Below are 14,255 nucleotides of genomic sequence, written 5' to 3'. Positions count from 1 at the left end.
GGGGGAGGGGCAGAGAGAGAGGGAGACACAGAATCGGAAACAGGCTCCAGGCTCTGAGCCATCAGCCCAGAGCCCGACGCGGGGCTCGAACTCACGGACCGCGAGATCGTGACCTGGCTGAAGTCAGACGCTCAACCAACTGCGCCACCCAGGCGCCCCAGGAATGATATATTTAAAGTGCTGAAAGAAAATGAGTGTTAACCAAGAATTGGGTTACACAAGGATTTCTAAAATATGAAAACAAAAATATATCCATGAAAGAAAAAATTGATAAATTGGACTCCAGCATAATTAAAACCATCTGTTCCTATAAACTGTTAGGAGAATAACACAAACCATGGTCTGGGAAGAAATATTTTTAAATCATGTATCTGATAAGGGACTTGTATTCAGAACATATAAAGAACTTCAAAACTTAACAGTAAGAAAACAATCCAATTTAAAGTAGGCAAAAGACTTGAACAGACATGTCCTCAAAGAAGGATGGCAAAAGCAAGTGAAAAGATGCTAAATATTATTAGTCACCAGGGAAATGTAAATTAAAACCATTATGAGATACTACTACATACCTATTACAATATCTAAAATTAAGAAGAATGGCCATACCAACTGTTGGTAAGGATGTGGAGGACTAGATAGAACTCTCATGTACTGCTGGTGTGAATATAAAATGGTACAGCCACTGTGGAAAACTGTTTGGCACTTTCTCAAAAGGTTACACAGACATGTACTACATTCTATTCTTAGGTATTTACCCAAGAGACTGAAAGCATATGTCCATACAAAGACTTGTATATGAATGTTCATAGGAGGTTTACTTGTGCTAGCCAAAAACTGGAAATAATCCAAGTATCCACCACCAAGTGAATGGGTAAACAAATTGTAGCATAACCATTCAAAGGAATGCTACTTAGTAATAAAAAGGAATAAACTAATGATACACATATCAACATGGATGAATCTGAAAATAATTATGCTATGTGAAAGAAGCCAGATAACAACAGTACGTACATATTGTAAGATTCCACTTATATAAAATTCTAGAAAATGTATATAAATCACTAGTGACAGAAAGCAGATCAGTAGTTGCCTGGTGATTCATGGCAAATAGAGAGAGGCAGGAAGGAGACTTCGAAAGGGCACAAGAAAAATTTGGGGGCTAACTGACATGTTCATAATAAGGACTGTGGTGATGGTCTTGGGTATACACATATGTCAAAACTTAATGAATTATATATCTTTTTTAAAAAAATATTTACTTATTTTGGGAAGAGCACAAGTGGGAGAGGGGCAGAGAGAAGGGAACAGAGGATCCGAGGTGGGCTCTATGCTGACAGGCTGACAGCAGCGAGCCCAATGTGGGGGCTCAAATTCAAGAACTACGAGATCATGACCTGAGTCAAAGTCGGATGCTCAACCAACTGAACCACCCAGGTGCTCCAACAAATTATGTATCTTAATATGTGCAGTTTAATCTATATAAATGATCTCTGTTTAAATGTTAAAATTTGTTGAGGAGATAAAATAAGATTAGAGAAAAATATAGATATTCAGGCAAAATCAGGTGAGTGCTTCAACAAGGGACTCTAACTGCAAATATATAAATAATGATACCCAGCATTTGGGTAAATGAGATAAAGGGGTTATCATTATTAACAATGATGAAGAAAAACAAGCAGAAAAAGTAGGGAAAAAAAGAAAAGAAACTTTAAAATCTTTCCCACCTAATGACAGGAAAACGGATGTGAGGGCTCATGGATGGGTCATGACATGAAATTAGCTTAGTGGGTTGGGAAACAACATTTAAAACAAACAACTATACCAGTCTCCCCAAACTGAGTACTCTAGGGTAGAATAGAAAATACCAAAATATAGAATATGTAGTAAGGTTAAGTATAATCCTAAAGGCACTAGATCATGAGGTGCATGTGTATTTCTTAATGTAGACTGTGTGAGAGGGAAAAAAGTATGGGAAATGCTAAATTCCAGATCATAGCAAAAGTTTGCTGATTTGTCAAGAAGAGAATAGTAAAAGCTGAAATAAGTATGAAAAGAAGAAGGGAGAGAGAGTTTCTGGGACACATAGTATATGTTAGAAGACTGGATTTAATGGGTGGAGAAAGAAAAGATTAGAGGAAAAAAGAACAACTGAGGAACTTTCAAACTTTTACATGACAATACATTGAGATAAAACTGTTGAGAAAAAAAGGTTATACAGAAATAAGACTAAGGAATAAAGATAAGCCAGACAAATGATTTCAAAAGGGGAAAGAGAATAAGCCAGTATTCAAAAGAGATTAAGAAACAGAGGCTCAGAATTTGGAAAAGAATGAAAAATATGAAGAATGGTGGTGTGGTTAAACAAATTATAATCTGGACATTTTATGTATGAGAAAAAAACCTATTTAAAAAATAAATTTTGCCTATAATTTCTTATTATTCCAATTGAAACTGTGTGTATGTGTGATTGTTACAACAGTTCATTTTTAATATAAACTCTAAGTTCAGGGGGAAAAAATAAGTCATTCATAAATCCAATATTCAGAGATAACTATGGTTAACATTTTCATGTATTTCCCTCAGACTATTTTCTATACTTCCATTTTTTATAAGAAAACTATTCCCCTCCCCCTTTTTTAAATGCCTATTTATTATTTTTTTTTAATTTTTTTTTTTTTTCAACGTTTATTTATTTTTGGGACAGAGAGAGACAGAGCATGAACGGGGGAGGGGCAGAAAGAGAGGGAGACACAGAATCGGAAACAGGCTCCAGGCTCTGAGCCGTCAGCCCAGAGCCCGGCGCGGGGCTCGAACTCCCGGACCGCGAGATCGTGACCTGGCTGAAGTCGGACGGTTAACCGACTGCGCCACCCAGGCGCCCCTAAATGCCTATTTATTTTTGAGAGAGAGTGTGAACACAAGCAGGGGAGAGGCAGAGAGAGAGAAGATGACACAGAATATGAAGCAAGCTCCAGGCTCTGAGCTGTCAGTGCAGAGCCTAACACAGGGCCCAAATCCATCAACTGTGAAATCATGATCTGAGCCAAAGTATGACACTTAACCAACTGAGCCACCCAGGCGTCCCCTTCCCCCTTTTATTGCCTGATCTATTTTAGGTCCCTGGCAGTTTTTAAAAACTAGTTTTTACACTCATTTATATTTGGAAGATTTTGAGTTTTGTTATTATAAAATATTTTTAAATTTCAATGCAATTATGAAGCAAAAATATCTTCTTTTAGATATAGAGGTATCTTTCTCTTTTTATAAACTATGCATTTGTTATATTCCTCTCTAGTATTGGATTGTGTTTACAGAGAAGCAGTTATATTGACTATAGCACATTAGACTTAAATGGATTCACTGGAAGTAAACCAAGTATTACTTATTCCCTACTTCCCTACTCTAAATTGGAAGCAAAAAGTTTTCAGGTAAATATGAATACGATGCATATCCTGTAATGGCAAGGTCATTAAGAGATACTTGAAAATGAGTCAAATTTCTTTGGTGAAATAAAATATTAAGATGAAGTATTTTACTAGATAAAATTTCATACAGAAATTTTTCCTTAAGAGATGCTTTACTGTGAGGCTAGCATATCTAGTGAATCCTGGTACGGGATTCAGCCTCACCTCTGCCAAGGCCTTTTTAAAGATATGTCCCAGTTCCCAAACAGGGACTGCAGTTTAGAGGCAATCTTGGGCATATGTTTTTGGCAATAGGTCTTCAATTGCCTTGAAGAAGATGTCAATCTCATCTGAAGCGGAAGCCTTCCTTGACCAATGGACAAGATGACAAGTGGAGATGACCAATGGAGAAAATATTCAGTCTAACTCTGTATGGAAAAATATGACATCTCTAGCCTCTCTTTGACATGCCGCCATCCCATATAAGTGGGGATCAAGAATGAAAATACGCTAATCCTATGAAGACAACCTAAAATTAAAATGCAAAAATACATAGTAATATGATTTAAATTGCTTAATGAATTTTTCATTTTTGTTCTTTAACTATAGTCAAGAAAATTATTTGTACAAAGTATCAAAAATTCTGATTTACACCTTGAGAAATAATCGAATACCTATCACATTCTTTTTTTTAATGTTTGTTTTTGAGACAGAGAGGGAGAGAGAGAGTGCACACACATGTGAGTGGGGAAGGGGCAGAGAGAGAGGGAGACAAAGGATCCTAAGCAGACTCTGCACTGATAGCTGTGAGCCCGATGCGGGGCTCGAACTCATGAATCGTGAGACCATGACCTGAACCGAAGCTGGATGCTCAACCAACTGAGCCACCAACGTGCCCCACAAATTCCTGTCATAGTCTTAAAACAAGAACAGATTATTATGGAAGAAGCAAACACTAAGAATTTCTAGAAATTATAAATATAAGAGTGGAAAGTAAAATTTTAATGAACAGATAACCAATAGTGTGGTGAAGGTGAAAAATGAAAAGAGTGATTTAAAAGCTAAAGCTGAGTAAATCTTGAACAATGTAAAACAGAACAAAAAAAAAATGGAAAATACAAAAAACAAATTGAGACCTGGAGTGTCAAGTGAACCAATATTTTGAGAAGGAAGAAATGGAAGAGGAGAAATAATTTTTAGTTTTTTTTATTTTTAAAGTTTACGTATTGATTTTGAGAGCGAATGAGAGAGAGAGACAGAGCATGTTGGGGGGGGGGGGGGCTGGGCAGAGAGAAAATCCCAAGCAGGTTCTACACTGTAAGCACAGAGCTCAAACCCACGAACCATGTGATCATGACCTGAACCTAAATCAAGAGTTGGATGCCTGACTAAGCCACCCAGGCGCCCCAATTTTTAATAATACAAGAAAATCCCTCCGAATTGAAGAAACTTCTGAGTTTTCCAACTGAAAACCTGTCTACTGCAAAGCAAAATGTGTGAAAAGATCCACGCCTACATATGTCCAGGTGAAATTTGATAATTTCAACAATAAAGTAAAAGTGTAAAAGCTTATAGAGACAAGAAAACAAGGGCATAAAACAAAAAGACAAAAAATAATGAAATGAGATTAGATGACTCTGGAATTCTTAATATGTCTGAATGCTTGAGGACAACAGAGTAGTGATTTCACAGGAACCAGTATGAGGATTTTGTGATTTTGATCTTGAAATCATTACCTGGCCAAATTATTATACAAACATGAGGACAAGATAAAAACATTTTTGAGGGTGCAGGTATCCATACTACCCATGCTCATACTAACACATATCACTTAAAGAGGCTTCATCAAAGAAATAATGACTTACAAGAAAAAGAATGAGATTTTTTTTTTAAATGTTGCTTCTTGGTAGAATCTATAGAGAAGAAAGAAATTAAAAAGCGCCATGTATATCAAAGAGAATCCAGTGGATGGTGACTTTTGAAACATTCTTTCTTAAGCAGCAGAGGCTTATATTAACTAACATAGGATTTTTACTTCCTTCTCTATGAGTCCAAGCACAATACTATATTGTACAGTGGATGTTTACATAATCATAATTCTACAATTTCTGATGTTTTTATTTTGAATTTTAGAGCAACCTGTAGACAAAACACAAATTATTTAATAATAGTTACAGCATTACAAAACTAGGAAAGAGCAAATGAGAGATAATAAGAAATAATAATAGATATGGTAGTCACAGTTATAACAGTAACCTCCAGAAGAAAAAGTTAGAAACAAAAACCAAAACCTCAGAATGCTGTTAACAGGAGTTACTTTTGAAGAGTGGTGCTAGGGATATGTAGTCTTTTCCTTTTCCATTTCCTTTTTTATGCCCTTCTATTTAATTTGATTTACCATGTATAGGTATAACTTTATAATTCTTTAAAAAATGTTTAAAATAAGAAATATAGGTACTACCATCAATAAAGGGTAATTCAATAATTAGGATATATCATACAATAGAATACTGACTAAATGGATAAAGAGATACATGACAGGTATTGACATGAAAAACTGTACATAAGCAAAAAATGATACTGGATAATGAAATGATCCTACTTATGTTAAAAGAAATTATATGACAAAAAGAGAGAGAATGTGTGTGCATGTGCGTGTAAATTTTGTAAGATATTTATAGTGCTGTAGCAACAATTTACTAAAATGGCAGAAGCCTTTGTAGATATTTTAGCATTTTAGACCACATTTGTTTTTTAAATATTTTATTTTTTTTAATGTTTATTTATTTTTGAGAGAGAGAGAAAGACAGAGTGTGAGTGGGGGAGGGGCAGAGAGAGAGGGAGATAGAATCCGATGCAAGCTCCAGACTCCGAGTCAGCACAGAGCCTGACGTGGGGCTCAAACTCATGAACTGTGAGATCATGACCTGAGCCTAGTTGGACGCTCAACCAACTGAGCCACCCAGGCACCCCTAAAGATTTTATATTTAAAAAAAATTTTTTTTAAATGTTTATTTATTTTGGAGAGAGAGAGTGAGACAGAGTGTGAGTGGGGGAGGGTCAGAGAGAGGGAGCCACAGAATCGGAAGCAGGCTCCAGGTTCCGAGCTGTCAGCACAGAGCCCCATGTGGGGCTCGAACTCATGGACTACGAGATCATGACCTGAGCTGAAGTCGGACGCCCAACGTACTGAGCCACCTAGGCACCCCTGAGATTTTATTTTTAAATAATCTTTACACCCATCATGGGGCTTAGACTCACAACCCTGAGATCAAGAGTCACATGATCCACCAACTGAGCAAGCCAGGAAGGCCCTAGAATGCATTTTTAAAAGGCAGAATTTAAAGCATACCTTGGTTTCTTTTTTAGGTAGTTTAAATTTCTATTGAATATGTAAGTCTGCACTAATTAACATTTTTGGTACCCACTCTCAAGAGAGTAAGGTGGAATTTCAATAATGTTTAAAAATATTAATCTGTTAATTATTCCAGCTGTTATTCAATTTGGCAAGCTCAGACACAATTTAGTCTCTCTAGTATTTTTACTTGGAAAAAACTACATCTGAACCAAAAAGAGGACTTTTTTATATTGAAAATTTTGAAACTGTATAACATCATAAAAGTCAAGCAAGGATTTTTGGCATTAGACAACTCTAAAAACTATTAACATTAACAGTCTATTTTTGCTTCAAACAACATTAAAACATATTCAGTCATAAGTCCTCTTTTTAATAATTTAGTTTTTTTCTTACCAGGCTGTTTTCTTTCCAAGCTTCTGGGAATTTGGGTCTCTGTTTTTCCCTAGACACCAGAACTTGCATATCTTCAAAAGTGGGATGGTTTCCAACTTCTGTCTGAAAAGCCATCTGGTATTCTGGTACAGATTCACCTGTGTATTTTTTTTTAAAAATGAATAAAGTAAAATTTTCAATTATTATAAAATGATGGAACAGGAGCAGAATTTCTGATACTAAGTAAGCAAAGAAATTATGTTACAATCTTTTTTATTTTTTTTTAATCCTTTGGGCCTATCTGGAAATGCAAAAGAGATCCTTTTGTGGGTTTAATACAATATTAGTTAATAAAGGTTTTAACTAAAGTAGTCTTTAATAAATTAAATGTCTGTTGATAAATCAAGTGGTAGTTTCAATAATGGACATAGCTATTTTTAAATGGCTTCTAGAATTACTAAATTGGGGGGGATTATTACATACATAAGGTGCATTTAATACTTGAAAATGCCTGAATTCCTACCCCATACAGGGATTGAGGGTGGTGAATATAAGGAGAAAGCCCAGGATATAGTATAACACATGTCTGTAGAACCAAATATAAGTGTCTAGGATGTATAGTCATCATGTCTTAATATGTCACTGGCTCTATTATAGTCCAGCCAGATTGTATCAAATGTCACAAAAATTTTTATGATAATGGCCACGACAGAAAACTAAATATACTGATTTTTTAAAAATCCCTAAGAAGTAATATCTAGATCAAGGATTTTTAAGTATCATTAACTATTCTACCACTATTTAATAACCCTATTTATAACCCCTAAGCACAATCAGCTGCTTGTGATAAGAAGCTTTGATTTTTACAAAATGTGATCAAATTAAACTTTATAAACATACTGTGCCATACAGAAGACCGCTGAGACAAGGGTCAGAATACCAGTGGTCTAGTCAAAATCTTGACAAAGAACACAGGAGAGAGACTGTCTGCTGGCCCCAGCTCCCATCCCATTAGAGTGACATGATAAATTAGAAGGAAGAACACCAGAATGCAGGATAAGGCACTTAAGCTCCAATCGTGTCTTCATCTCTACCCTGGAAAAGTCATTTAACTATTCTGTGTTTTACTTTTCTTGTCAGCAAAATGGCAATGTCTGTCTTCCTTATCTCACTCACATGGAAATAATACAAAAGTTATGATGACCAGATAGAAAATACTTTATAAAACATTTGTTTAAGTTTTATGTTTCAATTTTCAATTTGGATATTCAAAAACCTATAAACATTTTCCCTCCACCAATATTAAAAAAGATTATATTACAAAGATTAATTTTATAATTTATGCAACATAACCCAAAATTTTTGGAATATTGCAGTATCTATACAAATGATATTTTGTAACTCTAAAGATTTAAGCAAATACTTATTGTTTTTTAAGTTTATTTATTTATTTTGAGAGAGAGAGAAAGTGCAAGTGGGAGAGGGTCAGAAGCGGGGTGGGGGGAGGGGGAAGGGAGGGAGAGGGAGGGAAGGAGGGAGAGGGACAGGGAGAGGGAGAGGGAGAGGGAGAGGGAGAGGGAGAGGGAGAGGGAGAGGGAGAGGGAGAGGGGGAGGGAGGGAGGGAGGGAGGGAGAGAGAGAGAGAGAGAGAGAGAGAGAGAGAGAGAGAGAGAGAGTCACAAGCAGGCTCCATACTGTCAGCACAGAGCCCAGTGCGGGACTCTAACTCATGAACCATGAGATCATGACCTGAGCTGAAATCAAGAGTCGGATGCTTAATTGACTGAGCCACTCAGGCACTCCTAAGCAAATACTTACTGTTGACAATCACCATCAATATTGAACTTGAAAGACAAAACCAGAAGTTTTAATCCTGCTAGTTAGTATATCACTTTTGTTCATGAAACCTCATCTAATAAAACCTCAATCCATAATGTTTGTGAACCAGAAGATATTTACTAGTACATCATATCTGTTTCTCTGAGACATATACACAACACATATAGATGTCTTCCAAGTATTATTTATTAGTCACTTTTTTTTCAAATGCTGGTTAAGTAGAAGAACTAAAAATTCATAATTTTACTTATTTGTTTTAAGCAGGTCTAAAATATAATTAGAAAACCTACTAAATAAAATTGATATACAATCTTGTTTTGTGAATGAAATGACATTAAGAATTGCAAATTTCTTTTTTTTAATTTTTTTTAAGTTTATTCATTTTTGAGAGAGAGAGACAGAGCGTGAGCAGGGGAGGGGCAGATAGAGAGACACACACAGAATCCAAAGCAGGCTCCAGGCTCTGAGCGGTCAGCACAGAGCCCGATGCAGGGCTCGAACTCACAAACTGCGAGATCATGATCCGAGCTGAAGTCCGATGCCTAACCGACTGAGCGACCCAGGCGCCCCAGAAGAATTGCAAATTTCTAAGAAATCTTCATGGTTCTTAATCTAATTGTTCAATAGATACTTGTTTAGAGCTAACTTAGTATTAGGCACTAGGGACACAAAGATGAATGTTAATGACATCATCATCATGAATTATATTAGTCTTACTGGATTTCCTTAAAACTTCATAAACATTGGATTGCTCAAGGGAGGTTTTATAATCCCACTTTCTTTCAAATTGTCCAAAATAGATCAAATATCTAGAATATCAGATACCATTCCCTGCTTCTCACCTCATTTGCTATTTGTTAATTATGTCTCTAAGCAGTTAGGAACATTTTAGTTCCCTTCTTAAATTATGCTTATTCTTTCTTCCTTTTTCTTTCTCTTGCCTTCCTTTTTTATCTTCCTTTCATATTCCTTCTTTATATAAACATTGCAGCATTTCACTCTTTCTTTGTAATACAAACATCTAATTCATTTATTCTGCATATATTTTACAGCGAGAATCAGTCTACATTACATAGTGTTTACATTTAATAATAAAGCATGTACTGCATTTGGAGGTGTATCATATAAATCTGAAAAAAATGTTTTCCAAAAATGTTATAACTATAACATGCTATTCTCTATGCTTATTAATATGTTTAAGGGTTCCTTTTTATTCAACTTCCATCCCGTTTCATTGTTAACATTTTTAAGAGTATCTTGTATCTTCTTCCTGTGCTTTCCTAATACTTTTCCTTCCCATACTCTGATATTTCCATCTTCTCTATTCCACAGAAACTCCTCTAAGAATACTAATGACCTCTTGTTATTTAAATTCAAAGATCATTCTTCAGTTCTATTTCCTTTTGACCTTATATTACATCTACTGCTATCAATCTTGGTTCTTAACATTTTCTAACACTGACTTCCAAGATACTATGATTTCTTGTGGGAGATGAAGGAGAGAAGCATCAAAGGAAAAGACTCCAAAAGGGAAGGGCTGGAGAAGGTGCAAGGCCTTAGGACTTGTTTACACAGCTGAACATGGCTGTGGCAGTAAGGAACCCCTAGAGCCATTAACATTGTCCAGGGCCGATCCTCCTTCACACCTGACCCTTCCTAGTGTTACAGAAACCAATTAACTCGAAATGTAACCTTGAAAAGCTAAACCATTAGACTGATTAACACTCTTGCTTAGCTGACTTTATGCACATAGTCTTTAGCAATTATCCTAATAAGAAGAAGCTTCATCCTGGAGTTGGGACTCCAGTATGAGGACCTTCACTTAACTGTACTTTGTTTGCAGACTCATCTTTTGCAACTCCGGCCATACTCCCTACAACAATTTCTTAGTTTTCTCACTATTTTTCTGACCAACAGTCTTCTAAACTAACCTACTGGTACAGGGAGGTCCCCCAATATTCAGTCTTTACGCAATAATTTTTTGCACTCTTCATTTGTTCTCTTAGCAGAGTGTTCCCATTTACCATCTTTACATAAACAATTTCTAAATCATTTCACTTTTAGTTCTCTCAACATCCTTTTTATTTATAAAATTCTTTATTTTTTAAACTTTTTAGAATGTTTTATTTATTTTTGAGAAAAAGAGAGAGAGAGAGAGAGAGAGAGAAACTAGCAGGTGAGAGGCAGAGAGAGAGGGAGACACAGAATCCAAAGCAGGCTCCAGGCTCTGAACTGTCAGCACAGAGCCCAAGGCAGGACTTGAACTCATGAACTTTCAGATCATGACCTGAGTTGAAGTCGGATGCTTAACCGACTGAGATACCCCGGGGCCCCTTAAAAATTATTTTTAAAAACTTTCTTCAGCTGTCCATCAATACCCCATCTGAAAGTCTTCATAATTGGAGAAACTCATGTTTCCAATATAAACTAATATTTTTTCCTAAGTTCCTGGCTGCCACCCTCATTATTTCTTAGATCTCCTAATATTTCTCAGTTCCTTAGATTTTCTTACAATAGCTAAGCAGAACCACACATTTCTTCTCTCCATTTCCATATCCAAGATTATAAGATCTCTTAATGCAACTCTCATTTTTTTCCTTTATTTTTATTTTCATTGTGGTTAAATATACATAACACAAAATTTACCATTTTAACAATTTTTAAGTGTATAGTAAGTTCTATGGCAGTAAGTATGTTAATAATGTGCAATGATCACTACTACCCATCTCTAGAACTTTTCCATCTTCCCAAACTGAAACCATGCATCCATTAAAATAGTAACACCTTATTCTTTTACATGTTTTTAAAAGATGCTTATTTATTGATTTTGAGAGAGAGCATGTGCATGCACACGAATGGGGGAGGGGCAGAAAGAGAGGCAGAGAGAGAATCCCAAGCAGACTCTGAGCTGTCAGCATAGAGCCTGACACAGAGCTTGATCCCATGAACCATGAGACGATGACCTAAGCTGAAATTAACAGTCAGACACTTAACCAACTGAGCCACCTAGGCACGCCTTACCTATATTTTTTCTTTTAAACTATTGTTGTTGTTGTTTTAAGTAATTTCCACTCCTGGTGTCGGGCTGAAGTTATGACCCTGACCCAGAGATCAAGAGATGCATACTCTACTGATTGAGTCAACCAGGCACCTGTCTTTTTCCTTTTTAAACCACCTCTAGTTCTATTTCAATTCAAACTACATATCTGCTAAATTAATCTTCTGCAAATAAGATTTAATTGCCTTTCCATTTTCATACACCTGATATTATTTATCAGGGCAAAAGCAATAGTTATTCTCTGAATGCAGTAATTGTTGAAAAAATATTGCTGATGGTAATGTACTAATGCTGGTTTAAGAATTCTAGTCAGTCATGTTTCTAAAAAAACAAAAATTCTGAATTAGGATATATAAAAATATCTGTGGTCTAAATTCCAGTAATATAAATAAAAAGTTTCAAAGTTCTAATAATGCTGTGATACTACTGCAATTCTGCTATGCCTAGAAAAACACCTCAACTGAGTACTCTGTACTTCCAATTAACTAGAAAATATACTTCTAAATAATAACTGCCTAACCTGTAGTTAATCTAAGTAATTATTAATTTATTTTATTTTAGAATTATAAACTACTGCTAAATGTTTACTGTTTTTAAAGCAAAAAACAAAACAAAAAAACAAAACAAAACAAAACAAAAACAAAAAACACCTCAACCCCACTACTAATCTTTGTTATTATTAAATAGTTCCATTATATAGTTTGTCCAGTGCTGGTTCAATTGACCATTTTTCCTTTTTCTATACTTTTAATGGTATTATTCCTGTAAGATAGAAGCCATATATATATCAAGTCATTTTGTACACCATCTAGCAGAATGCAATGCACACATATTGGTAGTTAAAGTTTTTATAGGACAATAATGAGAGTAATGTAATCCTAACAAAAAGAGAAAAACTATAAACTCATTTGGTTAATTCAAATAAGCCTTAAATAAGCATTCATATTAAATGGGTGTTCTTTCATTGAAAGGAAGGAAAGCAGGAATCAGGAAGTCAAGAAGGAAGAATGAAAAAAATAAAGGAAGAAAGAAAGAAAAAAGTGTTCCAATGGTAAATTCATTGTTTCTAACTTCTTGGGTCAATTCAGGGAATATTTTAAGTATAGCTTATCAAATGTTCAGAGGGTGCATAAGGACAACAATGACTGCTAAAGCAATCTAACTAAACATAGATAAGCTATTATGAACAATTAACTAAATTGCATTCAGGGGTGCTTGGGTGGCTCAGTTGGTTAAACATCCGACTTTGGCTCAGGACATGATCTCCCAAGTTTGTGAGTTCAAGCCCCGCATCAGGCTCTGTGCTGACAGCTCAGAGCCTGGAGCCTGTTTTGGATTCTGTGTCTTCCTCTTTCTCTCTTTCTCTCCCCAGCTCACACTCTGTCTCTCCATCTCTCTCAAAAATCAATATAAAAACAAACACCTGCACTCAGATGCGAAGTTGGGATCTGTTTACAGTTATTTCTAATTGACATCCTTCTGCTAATAATGTTTCTGAACACTAGATGGCAATAAACTAAAGGTTTAAGTGAAAGTAAAAACATAAAAGTTGACTCAATTTAAAAGTCGAAAAAGAGGATATAACTGCTTCACTCAAAACATGTATCAATTTTTGACAGCAATTCTCTTACCTGGGAAGAGGTCTGTACATCTCATAAATATCTCCCAATAAATGAGTCCAAGTGCATACATGTCTACTTGTTTCAAAGCTGATTCACAGTCCCTCAAGTTCACAGCTCCTTCTAGAACTTCTGGTGCCATATATCTGATTGTGCCAACCTGATAAATTAGAGTGACATTTTTCAGAAACATAATGTAGCATATTCTGACATGCATACATCAGACCAGAAGTTAGACATAAATTTCATGTCAACTACATGTCAATGACACATTATTTGACCTTATGTATATCACTGAAACTTTCTATACCTAATTTTTTACCTACAAAACACCCTTCTTGAATAAACTGTGGTAAATCTTTTCTATTGAATACTATTCATCAATCAGAAAGAATAAGCTAAACTATCCTATGTATGTCAATGAAGAAACATTTGCAAGACACAATGAGAAAAGTGCAATACAATAGTATAATATAAAAAGTACAATAATATGTACGTCATTTAATATATATATATATTTTAATGTTTATTTATTTTTGAGAGACACAGACAAAGTATGAGCAAGGGAGGGCAAAGAGAGAAGGAGACACAGAATCCGAAGCAGGC

General features: G+C 35.4%; 1 protein-coding gene across 1 annotated transcript in view; it reads right to left on the bottom strand.

Annotated features, from left to right (window-relative positions):
* Nucleotides 1–14,255, bottom strand: part of BMPR2 (bone morphogenetic protein receptor type 2) — a 199,589-nt gene that overhangs the window by 21,972 nt on the left and 163,362 nt on the right. The window contains exons 9-10 of the mRNA XM_003991026.6: nucleotides 13,662–13,809; nucleotides 7,156–7,292 (exon numbers count right to left, since the gene is read on the bottom strand). Of these exons, the coding sequence (XP_003991075.1) occupies nucleotides 7,156–7,292; nucleotides 13,662–13,809 (285 nt within the window). The remainder of the gene's footprint in view (nucleotides 1–7,155; nucleotides 7,293–13,661; nucleotides 13,810–14,255) is intronic.

Source organism: Felis catus, chromosome C1 (assembly GCF_018350175.1).
Source record: "Felis catus isolate Fca126 chromosome C1, F.catus_Fca126_mat1.0, whole genome shotgun sequence".
Classification (NCBI taxonomy): domain Eukaryota; kingdom Metazoa; phylum Chordata; class Mammalia; order Carnivora; family Felidae; genus Felis; species Felis catus.
The sequence above is the reverse complement of the archived record's forward strand: the minus strand, read 5'-3'. Positions and strand labels throughout refer to the sequence as shown.